We start from the raw sequence: 26610 nt of genomic DNA, 5'->3' as shown, positions 1-26610 counted from the left end.
GTAGATGTTTTATTAAACAAGCCTTTCGACCGTGTGACGTCGACAGCCTGAAACTGGCTGGCTGTTTATCTGGCTCTAACTTGGCATCAAACGCAATTAGGGGATTATCGTATCATGTTTCAAGAAGGGTATATCCTGTCTGCAACAGCTAAGAGAGTGTGTATTGGATATATCAGTTTATAAATTGTTTAATGTTTTTTAAATTCTTCAATGGTTGTAAATCTCATGTGATTTTAAAACCTCGGTGTTCTCATATAAGCCTGGTTCATTTCAACTTATATCTAGATATACATCCACTAGATATAATTTCGTTAACCAGTCAATTATGTCTAGATAAAGGCTTAAGCCGACATTAGCCTGGTTCACGTCGAACTTTATATCTAGATATACCCTTCTTGAAACATGATACGATAATCCCCTAATTGCGTTTGATGCCAAGTTAGAGCCAGATAAACAGCCAGCCAGTTTCAGGCTGTCGACGTCACACGGTCGAAAGGCTTGTTTAATCTTGTTCAAACATCTACTGTATTTTACGAACCTCTAGTAACTAGTGGTATTCATTCAAAAAAAAAATGTAAGCTACTGTAGAGAAGGTGTGAGTTTCCACTACCTAACCTAGCCGACCAGTATGAACCAACGACCAGTGCAGCAGCGTGTTCTATCGCAATCTAAGTGGTAGATTCTCTAGGCCCTGGCCCTAGCCAAAATATTACAAATAATTTCTGAAAACCAGACTAATGAGACTACTTCGATGCTGCTGTTAGCATTGTTGAAGTACGTTGTTGCCAGCCAGAAGATGATAATGGTGGTACAATACAACAAAGCTGGCTTAGATGCCTACGTTACGTAATCGTGTCCTTGTAATCCGAGCCGAATTTACCGTTAAGCAAGTTAATTTACCGTTATTCTAGTAAAGTTAAGTCACTTAACTTAAGTGACTTAATTCCTTTAACTAGCTATAATTGAGTGGTTCACTTTCACTTTGGAACTTTAAACTAGTTAAGTGAATGTATATCTAGATAAAAGTTCGACGTGAACCAAGCTTTAACTTTACTAGATTAACAGTAAATTAACGCTTAACGCTAAATTTGACTCGGATTACAAGGACACGATTACGTAATATAGGCATCTAAGCCAGCGTTGTTGTACCACTATTATCCTCTGGCAGGCAACAACATACTCCAACAATGCTAACAACAGCAGCAATGTAGTCTCATTAGTCTGGTTTTCAGAAATTATTTGTAATATTATGGGTAAAATCCCAGTAAACGTCCGTTTTACGAATAGTCAATATTACAAATGACCTTCGCCCTTTGCATCATCGACCAAGTAATAACGTCAAAAAGTATGATTGCGTACATTTTTCAACGTGATAATGTATATTTTTCTTAATAATAAAATCAGATTTGTTGTATTTATTTATTTACAATTCAATCTTTTCCATTTCCGCAATAATAATCGGTATTAATTCAGTTTCAACGAACTACCACCAACGCCAGTCGTTAAAATGAGCGCACATGTTTACGATTTTAAAATTTTTTTTTAATAAATAAAATTTTAATATAAAAAATAAAAAAGTGTGTTGAAGTCAGCAACTTATTTGACACCGCAAAACTAGATTTTTGTGAAGTGCATGTAAACAACACAATTCAGCGATCTAAAAACTACAAAAAAACACGACAGAAAGGTCCATAAAGAATTCAGACGTTTTAATGAGAATTAAAACAATATTTTGTTATATGGGAGAATGTTAAATGGGAGAATTAAATTTAGCTAGAGCCTAGTAATCTACTACTATTGTGGTAGACCATGCTGCTGCACTGTCGGTTGGTTTATACCACCTGGTTGACTATATATCAATGGCAGAGGATAGCTAGGCTAGGTAGTAGAAACTGACACCTGATCTACAGTAGTTTACAAATTTGTCAGTTTTTTTTTTTACGAATACCCTTGGTACTAGAGGTTCGTAAAGTACAGTAGACGTTTTATTAAACAAGCCTTTCCACCGTGTGATGTTGACGGCCTCGAGGTTGGCTGGCTGTTTATCTGTCTCTAACTTGGCTTCGAACGCAACTATATAATAATAATAATAATATATAATATAATAATATATAATATAATAATAATTGTACCATATTTCACTATTTAGATAGACGGCTTAACTTCGACGTGAACCAGGCTATATTGTAAGTTTGAGCCAATTTAGAGGATTAATGCGAATTTGATGCCCACAGTAGTAATTGGATGATGGGCCTACTATGACAACCCTATTGTAAGGTTTAGTCAGTTCAGTGGACTAATGGGAGCCTGCTGCTGACCAGGGACGGTGCCAGGAATTCCCCAAGGAGTGGTCCAGCTCCCCGACAAGTTGACAAGTGGTCAACACCCCCCCCCCCAAAATCGGTAAAACCTAGCGCACACCCCTATCCCTAAAATTTGACAGCATAGTGAGGCATACCTGAATTATGTTTTCGGTAGTCAATATTTTATTTTCCTTAAAGACCTTGCTGGAAATTCCCCGACAGGTGGTCCAGGTGGGCGTCCAGAGGATCCTGACGAGGGTCCTCTTTCTTGTGGACCCCTCTAGCGGTAGAAGTAGTGAAAATATTTAACCCTCAAAAATAGTAAAGAAAGCAAAAACATTAAAACAATAAAAATGGCATATATATAAAATGGCACTGCAGTATGACTGTTAAAAATATTCGTCACAATTATGCAGTTGCATCTCATTTGTACATGTCCCATCGCGTTGTCCTCCATCGAAACCGTTGACTGTTGGCTTAGTGTATATACCTGGCTTAATATTTTTAACATGTGTTCCAAATAGGATACATCAGTGATTACCACAACAACAGTTACAGTGCCATCTTCTGGACCAGTCACAGCTGCTACTCACATTGAAACAATACCATCACTTCAGCAGAATTTCCAAAGGCCCCAACCACTACAGACTCGTTCAAAGCCCACTCGAGATCATATGAAGTTGAATCAAGGTACTGTATTCCAACACGATATTGCAGTGCAATATGAATGAATATACCCAGTAGATTGAATAAACGACTTTATATACCTCATACATAGATTCTAGGCATCTGATTGTTTAAGAAGCAGGGCAATAGAAAGTACTATTCCCCTCAAAAATAGTACTATTCCCCTCAAAAATAGTATGTACTGTACTTTTTTTACCTGTCGCGATGTGCAAACTGTAGGCTCGCTACATCGCGCAGCTGACAGTAAAGGGGACTGCGACCTCTACGACAAGATTATCCCCTGACCATGTCACGGATCAGCGAGTAGACGATAAACAAATATGGAGGCTGCTCGTTTCGAGATGAAGGAGGACTAACCTAGGCTTAGCATTACTTTTTGATGAAGCCGATAGCAAAAGCACCAAAAGACAAATTAAATATGTCTTATCAATATTTGACAAATATATTGCAAGACGATGTGTGCTGTTGAAATTGAGGAAATAAGCAAAGAAGAGCTAGACGCATTATTTGATCGCCTAGGCCTAGCTAGTCGAGTGGTAGTACTAGGCCTCTAATATAACAGGCTAGGATGCAAGTACATTTTTAGGCCTCGTAGAAACTATGTATGAGGTGTATAAACAGGGTTTTAGCTGGCCAAAAACAATATTTAGCAATTTGGCTAATTCTGTATGAAAACTATTAGCCAAATAGAAATTTGATTAGCCAAAACAAAAGAATATAAGGAATTACAGATTTAATTCCATTAGCTTTTTGGCTAATTTGGAATGAAAATATTTAGCAGAATTCAGCTTTTAATATGGATTTGGCTATTTGGCTATTTGGCTAATGAACAGCTTAAACACTGATAAAACAAATATTGACTGCCCTATATTCGGGGAACAGTGTCATCTGTTGGCCCTCGGTGATGTGGAGACTGTAAACTATCTAGATAGGCTACGGTCTCCACATCACCTCGGGGCAATAGATTTCACCTCATGAGCAGTCAATACTTGTATAATAATAACTAAAGTGGTAAACATGGGTCCCCAGAAATTCAGTGTTAAGTACACACTGAATTTGAGAGCAAATTAGTAGTAGCAGCGATGTAAAACTTCTATTATAAACAGGATCTATAAATTAATTACTCCACAACTTGTGCTGTTGATATACCATATAGGTATATCTGCATGACATAGGTATCTCTCTCTCAACCAAGTATGGCTGATGTAATATTATGGTTTTTTTCTGGTTCTTAAACTATCATTGTTCCTTTTGTCTGTCATATTATTGACTTCTTGTGGAGAGGCACCATGCGCCTTTTCCCTTTAATGGATACTTTATAAGTTTTCATTATTATTGTTATTGTTGTTATTATTATTATTATTATTATTATTATTATTATTATTATTATTATTGTTATTATTATTATTAGGTCATGATGAAAGTGATGATTCTTTTTGGGGTGCTCCTGAGAACCAGCACCTGAAAGCAGCATTGTATAACTCTCCAGCTCCTAAATCACCAGTTCTGAGTCCACAAAGTGCCCCTTCACAAAGTCCAAAGAAGCCACAACGTCCTCATACGTTTGTAACTAAGACTGTTATTAAACCAGAATCCTGTAATCCTGTAAGTAAACTTCTATTGTATTTATAGCAACATCTCCCAATTGCAAACCTCCCAAATGCAAACTCTCTATTTTGCAAATGCGATTTATGGAGATGAAGTCTCCTAAAACATTTAAAAATCTACAAGATCTAATCTAATTCAAAGTTGTAATAAAGCTCTTGTGATGCCTACATAGAATTGCTACAAGCTATTATTGATTGTATGGAAATGATCAATACGTGGCTTTGCCCACTACTGACTATCGACAAGCCTAGAAAATGGATTTTTCGTACATTTGAACTGGATTCACATTGCATCTGAGCCAAATTTTGGACCATGTTTTTGATGCGCTGGATGCCAGCATTTTTATTCTTGCATACTGATTCGATTTTGTTGTTGGTTTGGTAGGCATTTTCTTTTAAAGTTGGGATCCGGAGGAAAAACTAATTTTTCTAACACAAAACAAAGCATATTTGACAAAAAACTCGAAAATGATTAATGAGATACAGATTTTTGAATATTTAAAAACTGGAGGAAAAATGTGGGTTACAAACCTTTTTTTCCCATGTTTTTAAATATTAAAAAATCTGTGTCTTATAAATCATTCAAAAGTTTTTTCATCAAATATGCTTTTTGAGTCTTGGAAAAATCATCGTGTAAATTTGTATAGCGCCGGTATCTATCAGACAAGATACTCATGCTTGATATGTGGACAAGTAACACAAACAATGACATTCTTTGCTCCTAAGAGTCCCTTTGTGTCTATGCTACCTGGTAACCTGGTACCAGCAACTCTCTTCATCCAACACAGGTTGTTTGTACCATTACACCAGGGTATCACCTTACTCATCTTGAATGATGGACTGGGTTGTTTAAAGTGCACACGAGCCATTGCTCAACCACTAGAACCATAGGCGCAGATATTATGGTTGTAAGTTCCGGCGCCCCTGCCTTAACCGAAGGTTTTTCAACATATCAAGAAATATTTTTCTTCCCGAGCCTTCAAAATTGGGTCAACAAGTTTTTTTGCAAAGATATATATTTTGTTTAAAGTGCCTCTGCCACCTATTCTGACAATTTCTATAAACTACAGCGTGTTTATATTTATAAATATATTATAAACACAAGTGTTGGTCATAAATTACGAATAAAATTGATTTTGTACTAAAAAAATGAGTTTGAAGTGTCATTTTTGTAAGACCTTAGAAACAACGAGGTCACTCAATGACATCATTGGTGACCGACAAAATTCATCCAAGCGCGAAATCAAAACAAACACTGCGACGGCCTAGCGGAGGAAGAGAAAAGCAAGCATATTGGTATACGGAGAATATTTCAGCTCATCCTCATCGTATGAAGAAACAACAGATGAGGAAGACAATGACGTTGGCTGTTGTCCATACCTATTTATATGAGTCTTGGTATGAAAAAGAAAAAAATACAGAAGATAATAATAATATTATGAATCCGAACTTAGAGTAGGCCTAGGCTAGTTGGTGTGGGAGTGAGAGCGAGCCTCTCGTCGTATCGATAGATTGTTTACGTTACTATATGCTTCATGGTTGTGCAATAATACCAAAAGTAGGAATGAATCACATATATTATTATTATTAATGATTATTACTTAAAAATGGCATAGGGCCTAAGCCATAATTTTAGAGAGCTTTGATAAATACGGTGTACGTCAGAAAGAAAGCACATAGCTACCACCACATCCACAAACTTTTTCTAGGCCTCAAAATGCGCAGCGGACTGGGCTTGAATTGGTGTGCACCTGATCTATAAATGGGCGTTTCAATCCATGCATCCTGTTTATTTAGAGATAATTACAGACGTGTTTGTTGAGAGACAAGTGCGTAAGTCAAAAGTAGTGTTGTTGCACTGAATAGTACTACAATATTTTATTATTATTTAATACTAGGCCAGGTGCGTTTGTACCCGTCATCACCAATTGAAAAATAAATCCGTCAAAAGAATCCAAGCACAATGAGAAACCAGTCATTGTAGCAAAAATGGAAAAGATCGACATGGCAGGCCAATGTATCACTACTATCCACCTTGGTTTTCAAGCATTTGTTTATCATCAGTGTGTGCTCCATTTCTAATACCGATCAAGTAATATGGTGCCAGGGGTAATTCCCCTGGCATTCGACACAAGTTGGAAAATTAAAGGAAATGAAAATATTGTATGTTAATATTAATAAATATGTGAAATTTTAATAATAATAATACAGTAATACTGTATTATAGGACTAGGCCTAGGCTAGGAGGAGGTAGGCCACACTTAATAACAACTTATAAGGTGGCCTTTCGCGAGTAAATAAAAAAGGTACAGTAAACGAGGTGAATTCTCAATGAATTATAAATACATTACTGTTAGGCCTAGACTACACCTACAACAGTACCTACATTCATGTATTGTATGTATTGTTTGTTGAATTATCGTTGTTTTGTAACGTCTTTGTAACGTGTTACAAAACTAATTCCTCCATGCTTATAACATTTAGTTGTAGGCCTAGGCCTATGTAATATATTTTAGACATGCCTAGGCCCTACATAGGCTAGCATAGCCGACTTGGTCTCAACGTGCATTGAAACATCACAATAAATTTAAAGTTGTAAACCTTCACAATTGTCTCTTTTGTCGTTACTCACTTTGGAATGGAAAAATCCGATATTCTGTTTTTTTAGGTGTAGGTACTGTACGTACGGTATCATAAATCCTTATTCTTCCATCATAAATAAATAGTTCATGTGTATTAAAATGGATAAGAAGAGTGTTCGTGCGTTTTATACATGTGACAGTGTGTGTGCGCGTAACAAACAAAAGTTATAATTTTGTAATAAAGCGCAAGCTAGAAAAACGTATTTTTTATTCAGTCATTCATAGCGCAAGGACAAAGACATGGATATGCCTAGGTAGATATAGGCTACATATAGGCTCTAGTAGAAACTTGAACCGTGAAGGCGAAATTTTCGATCTCCCTGGCCTTCAGCATCTTTTACCGAAACCGCCGCAAATTCAAGATTGCTTATCATCAACCAAAAAATGGGATGTGATATTTTTTTTTTGCTTGCTGCATAGGCCTAGACAGAAGACAGTAAAAAAAGGCAATTAAAACCAAAAAACAAACAACCTAGGCCTACGCTAAATACGGTACTAGGTCTACGGACTTTTGCAAGATTTGTTTAAAAGATGTTCAGCCGTAAACAATGAGAGGTACCTGTAAGTGATATTACTTATTGAATTACAGTCTGAGTCATAGGCCCACCAGGCTAGACCTAGCCTAGGCCCAGGTAGCGCGTAGCTAGGCCCCCTAGGTCTATCTATGAAATAAGGCCCATGCCCATAGGCTGCTAGACCTGTGTGCAAAAGGGGCCCAGTGAAGAAGTAGAATTGCTTCTTTATCCCTAATCAAAAGGCTATGCTTTGGGCTACAAGGAAGGGCGCACTCGCCTATGGTAGGCTTAGCCTATTCAGTCTCATCTGTTATACTACTAATCAAAACAGAAAAAAAAATGGCGGTACATGTAAATTAACAACTGCAACTGGGAATTTGAATTAGGTCTTGGCCTATAGGCTAGAGGGGCCAGGTAAGTTAAGACCACCTCATCCCCATCATTGATTAGTTTAGGGCCTAAGCCTTATAGGATGCGAGGATCCCGAAACCTGGTACTTAGCATAGGCTACTTGTTGTTTTCTTTGCCGTACTAGGCCTCAGGCCTAGCCTGGATGGATTCCTTTTTCTCACTGGACTTGATCGTCTCTGATTTTTAATAGTAGAGACAGCAAGATCTCTCAGAGCTAGGCCTAGTTTGCATTGCAAGCCCAACGTCGTTTTGAATCCACATGAAGTGATCATCCACGAAGTGAGCACACAAATTCTTTTGACTTGTGTTCATCCGGCCCATGAAAATTTGAATTGTAAAATTGACAAATTTAACTCAACAACGTCTTTTACTATCTTTAGGTAACGTAAAATATTTACTTCGTGTGCACTTATAACCCCCCCTACAACACAATTTACTGGCATATTGTGTAAAACTCGGGAAACTATGTAATATACTAACAGCCAAGGGTAGAAGTTCTGGCTTTTCTTCCTCCGCTAGGCCACCGTCGCAGTGTTTGTTTTGATTTCGCGCTTAGGTGAAGTTTGGCAAAGTCGGTCACCAATGACGTCATTGAGTGACCTCTTTGTTTCTAAGGTCTTTCAAAAATGACACTTTAAACTCATTTTTTTCGTACAAAATCAATTTTATTCGTAATATATGACCAACACTTGTATTTATAATATATTTATAAATATAAACACGCTGTAGTTTATAAAAATTGTCAGAATAGGTGGCACAGGCACTTTAACTAAAAATTAGCCCAAAGTTTTTGTACCATGTTTCAAAAGCCACTTTTCAAGTCTTAATATTTTTGATATCCTGGATTTTATCAACCAAAATTGAATGACTAGGCCTATATAATCAAAGCTAGATGTGTCTGTGATATGATATAGTATCGGACCTTATCAAAATGCATCAGATGACTATACAGTCAACTCTCCCAATACCGACCACCATTTTGGACCAACACTTTGACCAGTTTCCGGACTGTCCGGTTTAGAGAACGTCATGTTTACCCACCTTGACTTCCTGGCCTTAAGTCGATACAGACAGGTACACCACACTGTACTGTATACCGACCCAAGAACATCCTTTAAAATGCATGTTTATTACTTTATTTTTATATTATTTATATTGTTCCACCAATTTTTTTTTGTTTGTCAAAGTGTATTATCAATAAGATTTACACATATCAAATTAATACATACGTATCATACTATCATACAGTATAATAGGCGGAAGACTTCGTAGCTACATCGTTGTAGCCTGATATAGGCCTAATCAATCTACAAAGCGAACCTACAAAGCAAAAGTGTGTTTATTCATATTTGCAGAACGACTGCTGTAGCTTACTAGAATAAACAATTTATTGCTGGGTTATTTGTGAATGACAAGCACAAGTTTCGACCGTATAGGCGGAAGACTTCGTAGCTACATCGTTGTAGCCTGATATTTTTCAATTACAATTATTTTACCTCTTTTATTCTGTCAAAAATTATGTCCTCAATAACAATACACACTTGTGAATATTTTGTAGCAAAGCATGGAGCTGTTTTTAAAAAAACGTACACTTGAGTCTTTCCTTTCACTCGCTGTTAACAACAGGAACTTGTTTGTACTGCGGTATTATTTTTTTTAAATTAATTAGCCTGAGGCCTAGCCTATTTTTTAATTACAATTTTACCTCTTTTATTCTGTCAAAAATTATGTCCTCAATAACAATACACACGTGTGAATATTTTGTAGTCTTGATTTAATAAGATAAATACAGGACAGTTGACTGCGGTTTGGTTTGCATAAATGTATACATGTGGACCCTGTATTTTACCTTTCATCAGGACCGTAGTCCCAATCATCTCATTTTCTTTTGTTTCCTGATTGTCTGTTTTTACATAATTTATAACTTTTTGATGTGATTTTGTAGGCCTACATTTTTATGTTAATTGAGCATAGTTTATTACTTGATTTTTTTGATATTGTGAATTTTTGATTTAATAAAAAATTATATTAATAGTTAAATATTTTAACAAATTAATTTTAATGCAATAAATTATTTTATGTACAGGTATATTGTAAAACCAGAAAATTTTGCATGCATTAAACTTTCGCGAATTTCGCGAATGGACCATTCGCGAAAATTTTATGCCGCAAATAATTTTCAGGTCACATGTTCTATGTTTCAAAAAAGATCGGTAGAACACTATCTGATCAATGTGAATCTTGAATCAGTTTCACAAAGGCGATTTTGGTCATTATAAATCACTAAATTACACCAAAAATTAATTTCAACTTTTTTAAAGATGATAATGAACAATAAATAACTTAATAGAATGTATTTCAATTATTGAATAAATATTCTGATGTTGAGCTCAAAAAATTCGTAAATTCTAGGCCTATTCTAACCTACTCAGTAAGTATACTGATCAGGGAGGTTTTGATCATCACTGCATATGATTGCACATGTGCAGCCACTGCGCAGTGTATACTACAGGGATGATATTTTTCCGATTTAAATCGGATTTCCGATTTTTTTAAACATGAAATTGACTTCTCGATATTATGTCAATTTCGTGGAGTTTTTTTTGTTGGGGGGGGGGTAAGGGTGGTATTGGTGGTGGAGGTCAGTTTGTCGTGTAATCGTTTTTCATCTTCCTCTCTGAAGTTATATTTAAAATATACACGCAAAATTCACCATGTTGGTGGCGCTATAGTGATATTAATTAACTGACGATCGGTTCTCTTGCGTTACTGCCATCAAAGAGTATATACTCTATGCTGCCATGTACTACAAGCGCGTTACAGTAATAACATTTCTTATTCATCCGTTGTTCGGACCTATAGTGTGTCTATCGAGCTTGCGAAGAAAAGAAAGCATGCGTCATATCATTCGCCGCCCGTTATACCGTTTCGGAATTATATCGCTCTCGTTTTTGCTTACTTTTGTATTTACTTAATTCGTTAAATTAATTAAACCATGGCTTCGCTAAAATTTGTGAAGCGGAAAGATGAAGGAACAGGGAAGGAAATAGAATAGATTTGTTGTTTAACCCCGTGGCCTAGCGCAGCTAGGCCCATTCTCTAGGCCTGACATCGTCGCGGTGCTAAGAGGCTTTAGCTCTGGGACGCACGCCTCTGGGACAATGTCTAGTCTAGGCCTAGGTGGCGTCGCGAGGGCCTACAGCCAACCCCCACCCCTGGCTACGCCACCTCGTTCCTATTTTTTTTCTACACCTGAATATCATCACTGATACTAAGAAGTTAAAATAGAAACAAATTTTCGTACATTGACATACGACGATGTTCAGTCATCATGAGTCAATGTGTTTGAATCAATATTAGGCCTACAGGAATAGATATTGTTCATTGTAGGATGCTTGAATACCATACAAAATTTAGGAATATCGTATGATAATGTATGTAAACTTGTGTCTTAACTGTGCCTGGGATGGCCAGGTCCTAGCAGCTGAGGTAGGCTGCAGGCTTATGGTGCCTAGCCTAGGCCTAGCTATTGTAGCCTAGACAGTGGCTATAGGCCTATCTAACCTAGGCCTAGAACTCACAATACAATATTTTCAGCTATTGTATGGTATTCCTCTCATGAATAAAATTTTGGCCGTTAGCGATTCACAAAAGTTTCTGGTTTTACAGTATACAGTATTTGATTTTAATGTGAATAAAGATACCAAGATCATCATCAGATGAGATAATAAAAGCTAAATGTGTCTATGGTATAGTATCCCAAAGCTATGCAACTCCCCAATGCCTGTCTGCTGTAACATTAAAATATTTGCTCTTGTTCTTACAGTGTGGCAAGAGGATTAAATTTGGCAAATATGCATTGAAGTGTAAAGGTATTTTAAATTTATATGTTGTCTTTCCTCATCAGTTTGTTTCAATTTTTTTTGTTAGTTTATAAGTCACGGCTGATGACACGCTTTTTTTTCTTCTGCCTACTGTCCATAATCATATTCACATACTCTCGACCTAATTGAAATCAATTACTTTTGTTGTTGTAAAGCACATATAGAAGTTTGATATGCGCTATGTAACAGTCATAATAATAATAATAATAATAATAATAATGTCTTTATGTGCATGTATATTCATCAACTTATCCTTGGTTGCAACCATAGAGCTATTAAACAACTAGAGTACTGACTTGGCAACGAAGCAATGCAGAGTTGTGTATGTGTACCATCAAAGATGGCTGCTGTAGGAAAGCGCCACCTTCAGGCTTAGTATACATATTAACCATAAATAAGCCCTCTGACTAATTATTATTTCATCTTCTTATGGGCAAACCTAATAGTTGAAGGCTTTGGCCCCAGTAGCTCTTTATTTTATATAAAACTTTAACTACTATTAATAAATTATTAACTAAGCGGAGTATCTGATTTAAAAATAGAGTACTGAGGAATGAAAATTTAGATCGTGTACATTACACCCATACACTGCAATGCACATCGGGTAACTTAGCTGTAGTCAACTTTTGTGTGTAAATTGAGGGTGCCATTGAAAATGATGATGCTTAGGCAAATTTTCTGTGGCAGCCATCTTGGATGGTACACACACACAGCTCTGCATATCTTGGACATCAAATATATTGCAATTAGTGCTGTAGTATTCTTATAACTATGGCTACATTCAAACCTGAGAGATATGCCAGGCATAATGCTGGACGTAAATTAATCCATGGCGTAACTAGCAAAATGTTTAGATTGGGCGATTAATGTAATGTTAGCGTAAGTATTTGTATTCGTAATCATGCATTTTATTGTTACAGTTTCCTTTTTACATCTAGGCTTATTGTGATTGGTCAAATCCTGGCCAAGTTCAAAATCGTTGATGCATGACTGTCATAACTTAGTGGTGTACATTAATCTGGGGTCTGTTGGGGTTGATTATCGTATGGATTATGTGTTAATGCTGGTGTTCGCTACGCTGCGCACAGGTTTACACAGCCCATGAAATTAGGAAAGAATTAGGTGGCAAAAATTTGCCAACCTTAAATTCTCTGAGGTCGGCAGCAATTTTTTACTACCTAGGCCTATATATAAACTACGATTTTTCCGAATGCTCGACCTTACATCGTCATCTACAGATTGTGATTTTGTTAATTTCTCTAAAATCAATATATTGCTGGTGAAAGAATGGTCGTACTTGTATTAATTTAATAGTGTAGCATAATATTATGTTTTACACAAGAAAATCGTCGAATAGATAGCGTTCGTTTTATCGTTATCTTTGGCATGGGAACTTTCGTAAAAGCTATGATCGTATCATCACAGCATCACAGGCTGCTTCAAAACTGCCTATGCATGTCCATGCGCATGCCCAGAATGATCTATCAGGGATTTCCCACACATGTTCAGTACTTGTTAGTAGTGAAGTCACGATGCGATCGTGATTGCATTTAAACGGACGGTAGGATTAGGTCTAATATGTTGAATTTTGTTGTTTTTAGATAATGAACATCATTTTAAATATTACAATAATATTGTAAAATGAAGACAAATAATAGATTTAGATAAGCATTACGATCTACGCGGCCCACGTGGCTTCAATTGGGTGATGTTGTAGGCCTTGGCTGGCTAGCGTCATTCCTAGTCCCAGCCTACGAAACGACTAGGCGAGATTGAAAGACAAGACAATTGTACACAAATCGTATGTACTGCATGCCTATTAGAAATAATTATTGTACAAACAAATCTGTTTTATGAACCACCAATTTCCTTGGTTTGACGAAGTACATGAAATTTAGTGTCTGCTATAGCCTGTTTCAGTAAAAGTTTTTGACTTTTCAAGCAGTTTTTGAAGCAAAGAAATCTATGCCTAGGTCGGCAAAACCTGTAGCAATTCTGGCTCAGCAATATGGTCGCCGATTGCCAACGTGAAATTCGTGGGCTGTTTACACCACTCGATTAACAAAACAATACTTGATTTGAGTTTTATCTAAAAGACCAATACCGCTACTGATTAACTGTAGGTAACTAGGTATAAAACTCAAGTACTAAGGGCAGACAAGCCATTCTGATTCAATATTTCGATCTTCATTTAGAACATCATCAGAAATGTCTTTTCGACAGCCAACAATTATTTAGGACCACCACATTTACTTGGACTGCTTGGCCTCATCAGCTCAGCCTAGCCTAATTGGACCTGGTCAAATTCTTTTTATTCTTGAAATCCATCGAATGTTACATTAAACTAAAGCTAAATCATATTTATGTTTGATAAAAACAACTTTATTGATTGAATGTACATTGTTTTCATATCAATATTCGGTGGGGATTCCCAAAAAGGCTTAACCATTGCCTACCCGATGAAAAGTTCACTTACAACATGCGTCGTGTTAAAAACATCTATACCCCACACTGGAAAATGGCACTGCAAATATAAAACTTTGGTTCCCTGACATAATATTCTTGGTGTTCATAAGTCTCCGGTTATAATTAATGAAATAACATACAGAAGATTTGTTGTTAAGGTTACAAGTTAAATTTTATCAGTCAACAAAATCTACCTTTTGATTCGGAGGAATGGATAGATTAGAACTTACACTAGACTAAATCGAGAGATAAAGATGCAGCTGCATAGCCTAGAAACATTATGTGAGTAACTGTAACCGTGCACAATCTATGTATGTAACTGGAATATCTTTGTGATAGCTAATTCAACACTATTTCTTTGAAGACAAATCTTTAAATGCCCTCTAAAGATCATATTTTTTTTTTTTTTTTTTTTTTTTTTTTTTTTTTTTGTGTTTGGGAGGGGGCGCGGCCCAGAATTTGAGTGGGCGTGGCCCGCCCATCAGCTCGAGGCCACGCCCACTGGCTTCCATTTCGGATGGCCTATTTCGTTTTTCTGGCTAAACTCCTGATTCCCAGTAAAATAATGTCATCCTTCAAAATAAAATAAAAATTCTGTAGTATTCTATCTACCACCATGTAAAATATAGGCCAATAAAGTTTACTATCTCTTTGCTTTTTAAATCTCTTACTTTGTATACTTAAATAAGCTTTCAGTTCATGCTTTTCAGACAATAGAATTATTTCCCCTGAAGCTTGGAAAATTAAAAATAATATTTGGTAAACAGGGATGTAGCTATTGAAAACTGAGGGTGGTTGTTAAAATTTTTAGGGTGCGTTTGGCATGAATGTATGCGTACTTTGGTGCGAAGCGCCAACTGAGCAAGGGCCGAAGAACCGAATGGGGGGGGGGGGGGATGGGTTTCAGAGGGGGGAACCTAATGCCGAGATTATGATTATGATAACTCGGTGTATTTTATTTGCTAATACACTGTAAAATTACTCCATTAATTAGACTAACAAAATTATGGCAACAATTTCACATGTATTTCCTATCCTTTATTATTTAATATATCTTGTTGATTTTCACTAGTTCAAAATATCTACGACTGGTGGTGGGCGACGGTAACGATCTCCTGATAGTAAGCTAGGGACTACCCCATTTTCAGTCGTGAATTACAGCCTGAATGCAAATTAACATCGACTTGTTCACGAGTTTTGCTTCACTAAAAGCTAAAATGAAAAAAAATAGTAAGATCCATGGTTACAGTGGCTATATCGTGGAAAACAAACATCGCTCGTACAACTGCGCCCTGCTTTTACACATCAATTCTACCAAGCTGTCCCCGCATTCAGCAGCCCTCTGGGCTGCGGAATGCCTCCACGCAAGGCTTTATTTAGTCAGAGAAAATTAATCCGGCTAACACTTTAAACTGTTAATTAACCACCAGTATGCTTACCAGCGCTACATACGGTTAGCGCTATTCGGGCTAGAGAGAATTAGTGATATTATAAACTTACCGCAATGTATTACACACGGTAAAATGATTAAAGATCTTGGAATCATTGCAACAAGTAAATCAAAACAATGACATGGCTGTTTTACTCAACGTCGTAGATTGAGCATGCTGTTCTAAAATGACATTTGTGGAAAACAGTCTTAACCTTTGACATCAATTTTTTTTTTTAACTAGCCTGGCTATGTCAAAAGTATGTTGCATGAGAGATAATTTCCAGCTTACCCCCACTGGAAAAATCGAATTTCACCTATGAGCGGTACCCCATGGGTTTTTCATGGTTTTTGGCCAGGGCAGTGTGTGCTTGTGATAGATGCCAATATTTAGTGGCCGTTCCGTTCCCAGTATGGGGAATCCCCGTTTTTACGTACTTGGTGGTCATGAACTTTACAGTGGAATACGTAAAAACTGTCCAGCATACACCACGTTTAAAATGGTTCACTGTACAATACAATCTGCAATGATTACTCGTGCTGGCGGTGTGCCTGGGCTTGCAAACTTTATTATTTACAGTAAAGTACTTCATATATATAGTAAAGACAGAACCAAAGTTATGATAAAAAACAATAGTCTAGGCATCGTTAGTTTGTCGGGGAATTTTCGGCTACACCCTAGACTGCCTATACTAATTTGCAGACAGACAACTCGTGTTCTGGTCCGAGAATCCACTGACGTGTTTTAAAAGCATTATTATTGAGCAAAAACTGTGCGTGATTTTTAGGGTGGGTGGGAGGGTTTGTATGAGGCTGGGTGGAAGACCATAAAAATGGCTTTAGGATGGGCGCCAGGCGTCAAGGCTGGGCGGCCAGCCCACCTCTGCCTTGCATAATGACATCCCTGGGTAAACATTTGTTTCCAAGCCAACAGTGAAAAATCACCACATATAGGATGGACGCAAATTATATATAAACTCTTAAATATACAGGAATACAAGCAAGGCAATCTAAAAATACATTGTGAAATGTTTAAAACTATTTTAAAAGATATAAATGTTACTATTTTGATTAAGCAAAGTATATTTGATAAATAATTTAATATTATAATTTGTAATGTCTTTGTTAATCGTTTGCTAGACCTAATATTACTAGTTTATACTTTGTAACAAGGTTGTACGTATAGGCCTAATAATAAAGAACCTCCTGAAAACTACAAGCTTCGACCAAATCATTTGCAAAAACAAGTGGTTTTTTTTAAAGACCATGCCAAGCTTCAAAATAATTTTGACATTTATGTTTATTTTAATATTGCTAATACAGCATAAAATTCATTTTTTGTATCTTGTCTTCACCCCCTTGCAGTATGACCAAGAACAACGTTATTTCACAGTTAATACTGTTTTGTTACTGGACGTATGTTTGATTAAATAATACTACATGGCTGGATGGCCAGATTTATATTACATTAAATTTTGATTAAATTTTAATGTTAATTTTTTGGAACTATTCTCAATTTAAGTTTCTTCTTAAAACTCGCCTTTTTCCATAGTTAATATTTTTTTAGCACCGGTAAAGAGCACTACATAAATACTAAAATATTTTTATTATATAATTTTGATTGCAGTATACCGTACATTGCATACCTTTCCATAATACCGTACTGTCTAGATATTCTTATTGTTTTATTGCCAGACGAAAGCATAACATAACAATTATACAGAAAATGAAAAACAAGACTGAGCTGGTTGGCATCATTGACATCATTTTTATTTTACATTAATGTCACAACCCATAGTTTGAATACCAGTTTACAGATACAGATACACTATATTATTATTCACATTGTGTTCCATTACAGCTACAGTTCAGTGTTAATAAAGATAATAATACCCTTAAATATAAAAATAATTACTGTACTCTTCATGATATTTCCAAATTTGTATGCGCTATGATGTTTTTAACTATTTTCATATTTTATATTTATGTAATTTATAGTAAAGGTTATTAGGAATATTCTAAAGCTTGGTACTCACTGCGCCCGATATTTGTCGGCCGACGTGATTCTATGTAGAACGCACCACCATGACGCGCGCGCAGCAGATTGTTCTGATGGCCACCGACAATCAGCAGAGGGCGTCGCATCGTCTATCGCTCACAGATAGCGGATTTGTGGTTATACGTACGTACGTTGTACGTACAACGCATTGAGTGCGCAGCTTGAGAGAACAAATAGTAATATAATAAACAGTATTCAATAGTAAATAAACCATCTTATGTACCTAATAGATTGCCGTGCAGTTTGTCATCCAGACTGTAAGGAGATGGTAGCATTGCCCTGTGTTCCATCAGCAAGTACTCCAGGTAAAAAATTATCCAACACCTTGGGAGACTATGTACCAACTTCGAGTCCTTTGGTTCCAGCAATAGTTGTAAGTAATAATATATCATACTTATTGGCTTGTTTTGGTACAATTGTTATAATTCCTACATATATTTATAGTTGAGATTGAATTTACCTAGGTCAAGTACTGTAGTAGTTTAGGGCTGGTACTGGATAAAGTATATATTCATGTCATAGTCAAGTCCACAGCTGTTGAGATTGTCGCCTTAGCGACAGTAATTTCATCTTAAGGAAATGTTTTCAACCCTCTCTATTGTTAAGGTTTCTCCTTAACTCGATGAAGAAGAATATGAGATGACGATTTGGTAGACTTAAAACACAAAATTTATTCAAAATATGAATATTTCGTTTTGACACATCCTCGGGTCTTCACAAAATTTACACTGATGCAGTCCACAGGAGTGGACGAAATATTTGTTTCAAATAAATTATTTTTCAAAAATATGCAAACTTGACTTTTGTTTTCATCATAGTCTTCTACTAATATATATATATATATCTGAGGAGACAACACAAATTTGGTTGAGACAATATCACTTCAACATAAGTGATCGAACCTTCGCACAATATTCGGCTTTCACGTAAACCTAGAAGGTTCATTCGGCGCTTTAGTGATAATCTGTGCAACACCATGGATTCAGTTGTTCAAATTAACTGTCAGCTTTCCGAAGGAGAAACCAAACTTCTATCCCGAGGACTCAAATTTTGCCCAAAACTGAGGCAGGCTGACCCACAACAACTATCTTTGGATCTGGAAGCTTTCTTCCGACGTTTAAGATGCCGTGAATTTTTCGCCGATTCAGACGGCAACACCACGGATAACACGGGCAATGTTACTAAATTCAAACCTAAAAGTACCTGGAATCCCCCTAAGAATCGTTGCCCAGCTTTAGAAACTTTCATTCAAGCCATTAAGGAGGACGTTAAAAACCACACTCCTAGTCCAGATTTCCGCGACAATCTCACAAAAAACGAGAGGCAGGCCATCGCCAATTTGCGTCAGCGTGATGATATTATCATCAAACCAGCTGATAAAGGCTCTGCCACTGTCGTAATGGACATTAAATTGTATGAAGAGGAGTCCTTAAGACAACTAAACAATCCTCTTCACTAATTTTCTAAGGAAGTGGAAAAATCTGTATTAAAGATGGTTAAAAAAGGTTCCATCGATCCCAAAATTGGACCCCATCTCATCCAGGTCGATCCGGCACCAGGACGTTTCTATGTCCTACCCAAAATCCACAAAGCAGGCCATCCTGGCAGACCCATTATTTCGGGCAACGGTACTGCTACAGAAAAAATCTCTGAATATGTGGATGACTTATTGAGACCATATGTTGTTGCTCTCCCCTCGTACATTCAGGACTCCACGGACTTTATCCGCAAAATTAACCAAATTTCATATTTACCTAATAATACTGTTCTGGCTACACTTGATGTTTCGTCATTATATACTAATATCCCTCATGAAGAAGGTGTTAATGCGTGCATTTCAAATTACAAGCAAATTCGGGGCAAAACCCAATCTAAAATGCTTGCATGAAATTCTCACTTTATACTATCTGGCTTTTTCAACCCTCACTCACTCCTGTCTCTTATACACATCTAGATGTGTATAAGAGACAGGCACCAAAATGGCTCCATCTTTTGCTAACTTATTTATGGGACAATTTGAGGCCAATTTCCTGTCCCTACAGCCCAAGAAACCAGATGTTTTGTTTCGTTACATTGATGATATCTTCATGATCTGGACCCATGGTGAAGACAGTTTGGATACATTCCTATTGAACATTAATTCGGCTCATCCCACAATCAAATTCACTGCTAACAAATCCACAAGCAGTGTAGATTTTTTGGACATCACCGTGACCATGGAAAATGGTGCACTTAAAACAGATCTCTTCCGTAAACCCACGGATAAGCATATGTACCTGCTCCCTAGCAGCTGTCACCCCCCGCACTGTACAAAAAACATTTCGTACAGCCAAGCATTGCACATGAGATGCATTTGTTCTTCGGATTTAGATTTTCAGAATCGAACAGAAGAACTATCCGGAGATCTCCGGAATAGAAATTATCATCGAGGACCCATTGAAAATGCTATAAAAAAAGCAAAGGACATACCTCGTGCTCAAACACTGACGTACAAACCACGTCAACGATCGACCAGAGTGCCACTGGTCACAAGCTGTTAAAGATCTAAAAGAGAAAATCCTACGAAGCAAAGGAAATCCACAGCTTGTAAGAATAACTAAATAAAACCTCATAATTTAGCAGCTATCTCAAAATTCTGCATACTTTCTTAATGTTAACAATTTTGTATTATTTTCTTTTTTTATAATAGGAGAAGGTGCCTGACATTCATGTAGTTTGTGGGACATTGAAAGATTTCCTCCGTCACCTTGATGAGCCTTTAGTTACATACAAACTTCACAAAGCATTTATGAATGCCACAGGTAAGCAAGGTTTTTCAAACAGCCCATGACCAAATACTTTCAATAATTTTGAATTTGTATTAGCTCTTTTGGTGATGGTGATTGAACAGTTGAATCGGAGCATTCCCGATTGCGTTGGGGATAGCTACAGAGTTCAAGGATTGCAGTGAAAATGCTGTAGCGACTGTAGCAAATTTTTTTAGAAACCAGGCTTAAGGCCCAGTCCTCCGTGGAGAATGGCTTGGCCTTTTGTGACCGCATTGTGCAGGAGGGATTAATAGGACCTGGGTGGTGAACCACCTTGGCAACTAGTAATGTTGCCGCAATAATGCGGTAACCATTTCTGGCTTGCTCTGTCTGAAAGAGTCTACTCGATATTGCAGCAATCAAGCCGCCATGTGCATTTATGCATAAAAAACAAGGTTAAAGTTGAAAACAATTGCGCGGTTGTATTTAAACTGCAAATATTACACCATTTTATAGGACCCTTTCAGACAGAAAAGCGCAAGTTTATTGCAATATTGTGGTAAAGTGTGAAAGAGTATAGACCTGTTTATGCAGGCATGCTTACCGCAATATTGTTGCAACGTCTATCTGAAAGGGGCTTTAATGTCAAACAGTCTGAGGGTAGACCCAAACTGGACTAGGCTGGTAAATGTTAAATTATTACATAATTATTATTATTATCATAATATGTAAATTGTTGTTAAGTTGTGTATGATGTATCAATATTGAAATGTTCAAATTAAATCATGCTTTAATTGATTTATATTTGACAGAGTATTCAGACAATGAGGATGGCATTACTGCAATTTACCAAGCTATCAGTGAGTTGCCCCAAGCCAACAGAGATACCCTGGCATATCTTATACTTCACCTTCAAAGGTAATCAAATTCAATTTATAAATGATTAATAATTTTTAAAAGTGTTATTTTCCCAAGTAATCAATAAGTTGTCTAAACAGACAGAGGCACCAGTGGCATATGTTATACAGTAAAACAGTAAAAAACTTACATACCTTTCAGGACCAAGGCCTACGTAATCGGCATGTCATAGTTTTTTTTTAATTATAAAGGACACATTCTTCTATCAGATAATCACCAATCACCAGAGCATGAGGTCATTATTAGGCGAAATTGTAGAAAATTACAACATTCACTGTACATTATATAAACTGAGAAAAAGTGAAAGACAATGTATTTGAGACAATTGGTACCCACAAACATGTCATAATGCTGCATTAATTGTAGAAGGTTCACTCTATTTTATAAAAACTGGGAAAAGATATTAAGAATTTTAAGGTTGCATTGTACTTGTAGAGGATTATTTACAACATTCACTGTACTTTATATAAACTGGGTATTATAAGGAATTAATCAGGCCTAGAAATTTACTTTTTAGCCATTAGCAACCTATTGCTAAAATTTGCTAGTTGTGAAAAATGTAATTAGCAAAATGAGTTGCTCAACGAGTAAAATATATTGATACCAACCCAACATATTATTTTTGGAAAATAAATAGTTTGAAACTAACACATGATGTACTATAAATTTGTGAGTTAAACGTTGTAATATAATATTTTCTGTTATTGTGAGTGTAGTACAAATAACAAATATCCAAATGAGTATAAGCAATTGAGGGATTTAGCGATGATTGTTTACAGGCAGTCACATGATCTAACATGGGTATACATAAAAAATATTACAGTTTGATAGCCTAGTATTAAAAGATTCATTCATTCATTCATTATGGTTTATTCAATAAAAATTGACATGGCAACATAAAACGTTGAATTGCGTCAACTTACAAAAGATTCTCATAAAAAAGTTACTAAAAAAACACGCAAACACGATCACAAAAGGGGCATTGAGGCAATATACAAAAGATGGCAAAAATACAATATCGAAAATATATTATTTACAATTAAATTAATCATCAGATAATATATACACAATAAAATTACATTAAAGCAAGTACGACAAATATACAAATTCAAAAATACATTATTTACAAATTGGATTTATCAAAAAATATACAAATTAAGAGGGGAAAAATTAAAATTCAATTTATTCATTTATTAATATATTTATTATTTATTGCAACAAGTTTAGATTCAACAATTCATTTTATATTAATTATTGTATATTGCATTATGGAAGTATATAAAAGAATAGTATTGCAAGGGAATTACTTCAATATACAGTAAAAATTTACCAATCAATAAAAACAAAAATAATTACAGGCCAATATAATAGATGAAAAAGCATCAACATATTTCAATAAAATTCATTATTAATTAAAAATGGCAAAGTAGATTTTCTAAAACGTTCGGTTCTGCAGTTATACTTAGTCAAACAACTACCATTTCTCAGATTTCTATTTGTTGCTGTTATGGGAATACAGCATGATGTGATACCAAAGTAAAGTACACGTTGTTCTCTGTCTGTCAAAAAATTACAGAACCAAGGAATAATGGATTTCCTCACACCGACTGACAAAAGCTTTTGAATTAGTATTGGGTGACTTATTCTATCGAAAGCCTTGCTGATAATAAATCATTTTCCAGTAACATATGAATAACGTCACAGGAGATGACAAATGATTGCAATGAAAATCGTAAAAGTTCATCTTGAGTGTAGCTATACATCTGTCTCTTATACACATCTAGATGGTAACAAGTCCTCATTTAACCACTTATTTACAAAATGTTCTAATATTCGAACAAACAAAGGGGTGAGTGAAATTGGTCGGATCTGATCCAGTCCCACATTGCCTTTCTTTTTTGGTATTGGAATTACAATCGCCTGTTTCCAACGCTTTGGTACAATACCTTCGGAGAGAGAGAGGTTGAAAATATGTGTAAGTGGTTTGGCTAATTCTGGTGCAAATTCCTTGATGATAGCTGGAGGGATTTCACCTGGAGGAACTGCTTTACTACTTTGAACTTTGGTAAGTTGCTGTCGAACTTCGCTAACCAATAACTGTGGCGGTGGTGATTCTGCAGGAAGAAATGAAGATAATGTTATGGTTGCAAAAACAACCACCCACTGTTAGCATGAGAAGTAGGAAAGGCAATACGATTGTTCGAAATAGTGTTTATTTACTTATCCTAGTGTTCTCCCTGGATGTATGCTTTGAAATTTAAGCGATTCTTCATAAACCTTAGATGGCCCTAACATCGCCACGTAGTTCGTGGTTCAAAGACCATCATGCATACCTAACCATGCCGTAGATGTGCAGGGGCCTATGCCTAACATTTGGCGAAAAATCTCAATGTTTGCGGCCAGTATCCTGTACAGCATACCAAATCATTAACACACCATTCTTAAGTTTCATTTCCAATCAGTTTGGTATAGTTTACTGGGAGTTATGATTATCCGGCCGCGATAGCAATCTCCATGTAAAACACCACTGTGTCAGCGCATTGTTTATACCCAACACCCAAGTTAGGTCATGTGACGCCAATCGCTAAATCCCTCCATTGATTTCTATACCTTATTGCAGTTTCAGAACATTTACAATGTGAAAAAAAAATCACAGATACAAAATAAATAAAAAATAAAATGGAATAATACAGTTAAACATGCCTAAGTCAAATAATTTCTTATTTTACGTGCAAAATTGTTGTTTTCCAATAATAATTAACAATCTTTAACAACGTAGTAAAATTAACAATCTGTAAGTTAAATTTTATCTAAGTCAAACAATTTTGCAATGTCATTTCGGATTCGACTTAGGCAAGTTCAACTGTATATTATATACTTAATTTATTTTTTTTAAATAAATTAATTATATAATATATTCAATTTTGTTTAATGTACAGTATCTGTGATTTTTTTTCATATTTAAGATGTACTTCTTATATATAAAATAAAATTTATTTTTTATTAATTTTATATTATATTATTTCAGTAAAAATTCCAATAAGAGGGACACAGTTATTAAGTACTCAACTGATAGCTAAAAATAAACACGGGAAAACACTTTTTATTATATTTTAGGCAATAAGTCAATACAGTACAATACCATCACTATCTTTCTCTTTAATCTAAAATATGATGATGATAATAATAATAACTTTTATAATACTTATATAACATAAAAGGATAACTATATTTTTCTAGTGCCATCATCAGTGTGAAGTATATCCGATTCACTATCATAATTATCTTTATCATCAAAATAAAATTGATATTATATAAAAATTGCAGTCCTACAATGTTACCATACAAGTGGTATAGTTAATAATATTATTATTATAATTATGAGAATATTTATATTGCTATAAAAAATTAAGCTGCTAGTTAAATTTAATATAATGATGATAAAAAAAAGTACTGCTATAACATGAAAGGATAACTATATTTTCCATCACTATGATGTGTACGATATGCTGCCTATGATTTCTTTTTTAATAAACTTAGGCCTAAACCTTTTCTCTATGCCTAAAGCTAATCCAGCGACGCGAATTAGCCAAAACGTAGCAAAACATATCGGTAATCTATGTGCTTTAAGTAAACTATCTTTAAGCAAAATAATCTCCTATATAAACAACAAAATACTAGCATTACCATTTGTTTCGTTTGAATAATGAATGACAGGAGTCAGCATAAATTAATCGGTTTGCTTTATTTCAAACAAGCACCAGCAGTCAGGTTCGAAAACCTGTAATAAACAAAACATTCAAAGAAATGCAAAAAATAAGCTAAACATGCATATTCAAGGCCACTAAACACTGACGTTGGCGGCGTCCTCTAACTCCAGCTACATGTTATACTCTCGCGATTGCAATCAATGTATTTTACTATAGCATAACAAAATCAATAAATAACAATTAACTCTTCTATAGTTATTATCTGATTAATCGGTACCACATAAGGTATCACTAGAAAAGCCATCAATCACATATGTGAGCTGGAAACTTAAATCGTAAACATGAGCTAGTATTTGTGACCCAAACTCACAAACGGGCTGTAAACTCGCACTGCACTATATTGAGAAACAAGCCTCAATACCCAGAATAGGGCGTAGAACATGAATTTTTTTGTGAATTTGGTTTTTGTGTAATAAAGTATAACTATTAATCTTCTATTCCTGAGGTTTGAGTTTAAAATTCCAACTCTAAGAGGTAAAATTTAGCCATTTTCGGATTGGAGCTAATGAAAAATGAATAGAAAGCATTTTTCTCAAAACTTGATTTAAGAAAGTTGATAAGATGACAATTATTCAAACGTTCATAACTTTGCTTCCAGACACCCGATTGAGTTCATTTTACTGTCATTTTAAAGTAAATGATATGTTCTATGCCATTATAAGATAAATTCATTTTGGCCTGAGGACGAGTTTACAGCCCGTTTGTGAGCTTGGGTCACATTTAGGCCTACACATTGTACATCACCATCTACACACGTGATAACAATTAACTCCGGCCAAAAGATAATTAGCCCTAGACTAATCCCGTAGGCTGAAACTAGTGTGGCAATAAACCTACGCTACCTCACCTTACAACAGTACGGTATTAACATGAATAACGGGAAAACATCTGTAACGTTCTATCTATATGAATCTACTATGTGTTAATTACTCGCGTCTAGCACCTCTTAACTTATACCATTATAAACGAAATCTCAATTCAACGTTAAGTTGACTCGGTAAACTCACTAACTACGGCTAACCCTAACCCCTATAGAAACACTGGGGGCGCCAGATATTAAATCAAATTTCGCACTCTGCGAAACACCATTTCTTTTTTACTTTTTCCAAGTCTGGAACAAACTTCGTAGTCCCTTCGACAACAACATACCCTTTGTACATGTGATTGCTGAG

At 35.7% G+C, this 26610-nt stretch overlaps 1 protein-coding gene across 1 annotated transcript in view; it reads left to right on the top strand.

Moving 5' to 3' along the window:
• LOC117114786 (rac GTPase-activating protein 1-like) overlaps positions 1–26610 on the top strand; it is a 42241-nt gene that overhangs the window by 5127 nt on the left and 10504 nt on the right. The window contains exons 5-12 of the mRNA XM_033258482.1: positions 125–156; positions 2828–2993; positions 4402–4595; positions 11992–12037; positions 18234–18446; positions 20519–20589; positions 20693–20804; positions 21563–21668. Of these exons, the coding sequence (XP_033114373.1) occupies positions 125–156; positions 2828–2993; positions 4402–4595; positions 11992–12037; positions 18234–18446; positions 20519–20589; positions 20693–20804; positions 21563–21668 (940 nt within the window). The remainder of the gene's footprint in view (positions 1–124; positions 157–2827; positions 2994–4401; positions 4596–11991; positions 12038–18233; positions 18447–20518; positions 20590–20692; positions 20805–21562; positions 21669–26610) is intronic.

This window comes from Anneissia japonica, unplaced genomic scaffold (assembly GCF_011630105.1).
Source record: "Anneissia japonica isolate Jap-2015-1 unplaced genomic scaffold, ASM1163010v1 scaffold288281_len48281_cov169, whole genome shotgun sequence".
Taxonomy (NCBI): domain Eukaryota; kingdom Metazoa; phylum Echinodermata; class Crinoidea; order Comatulida; family Comatulidae; genus Anneissia; species Anneissia japonica.
Note: the sequence above shows the minus strand (reverse complement) of the source record. Positions and strands in the feature narration are given on the sequence as shown.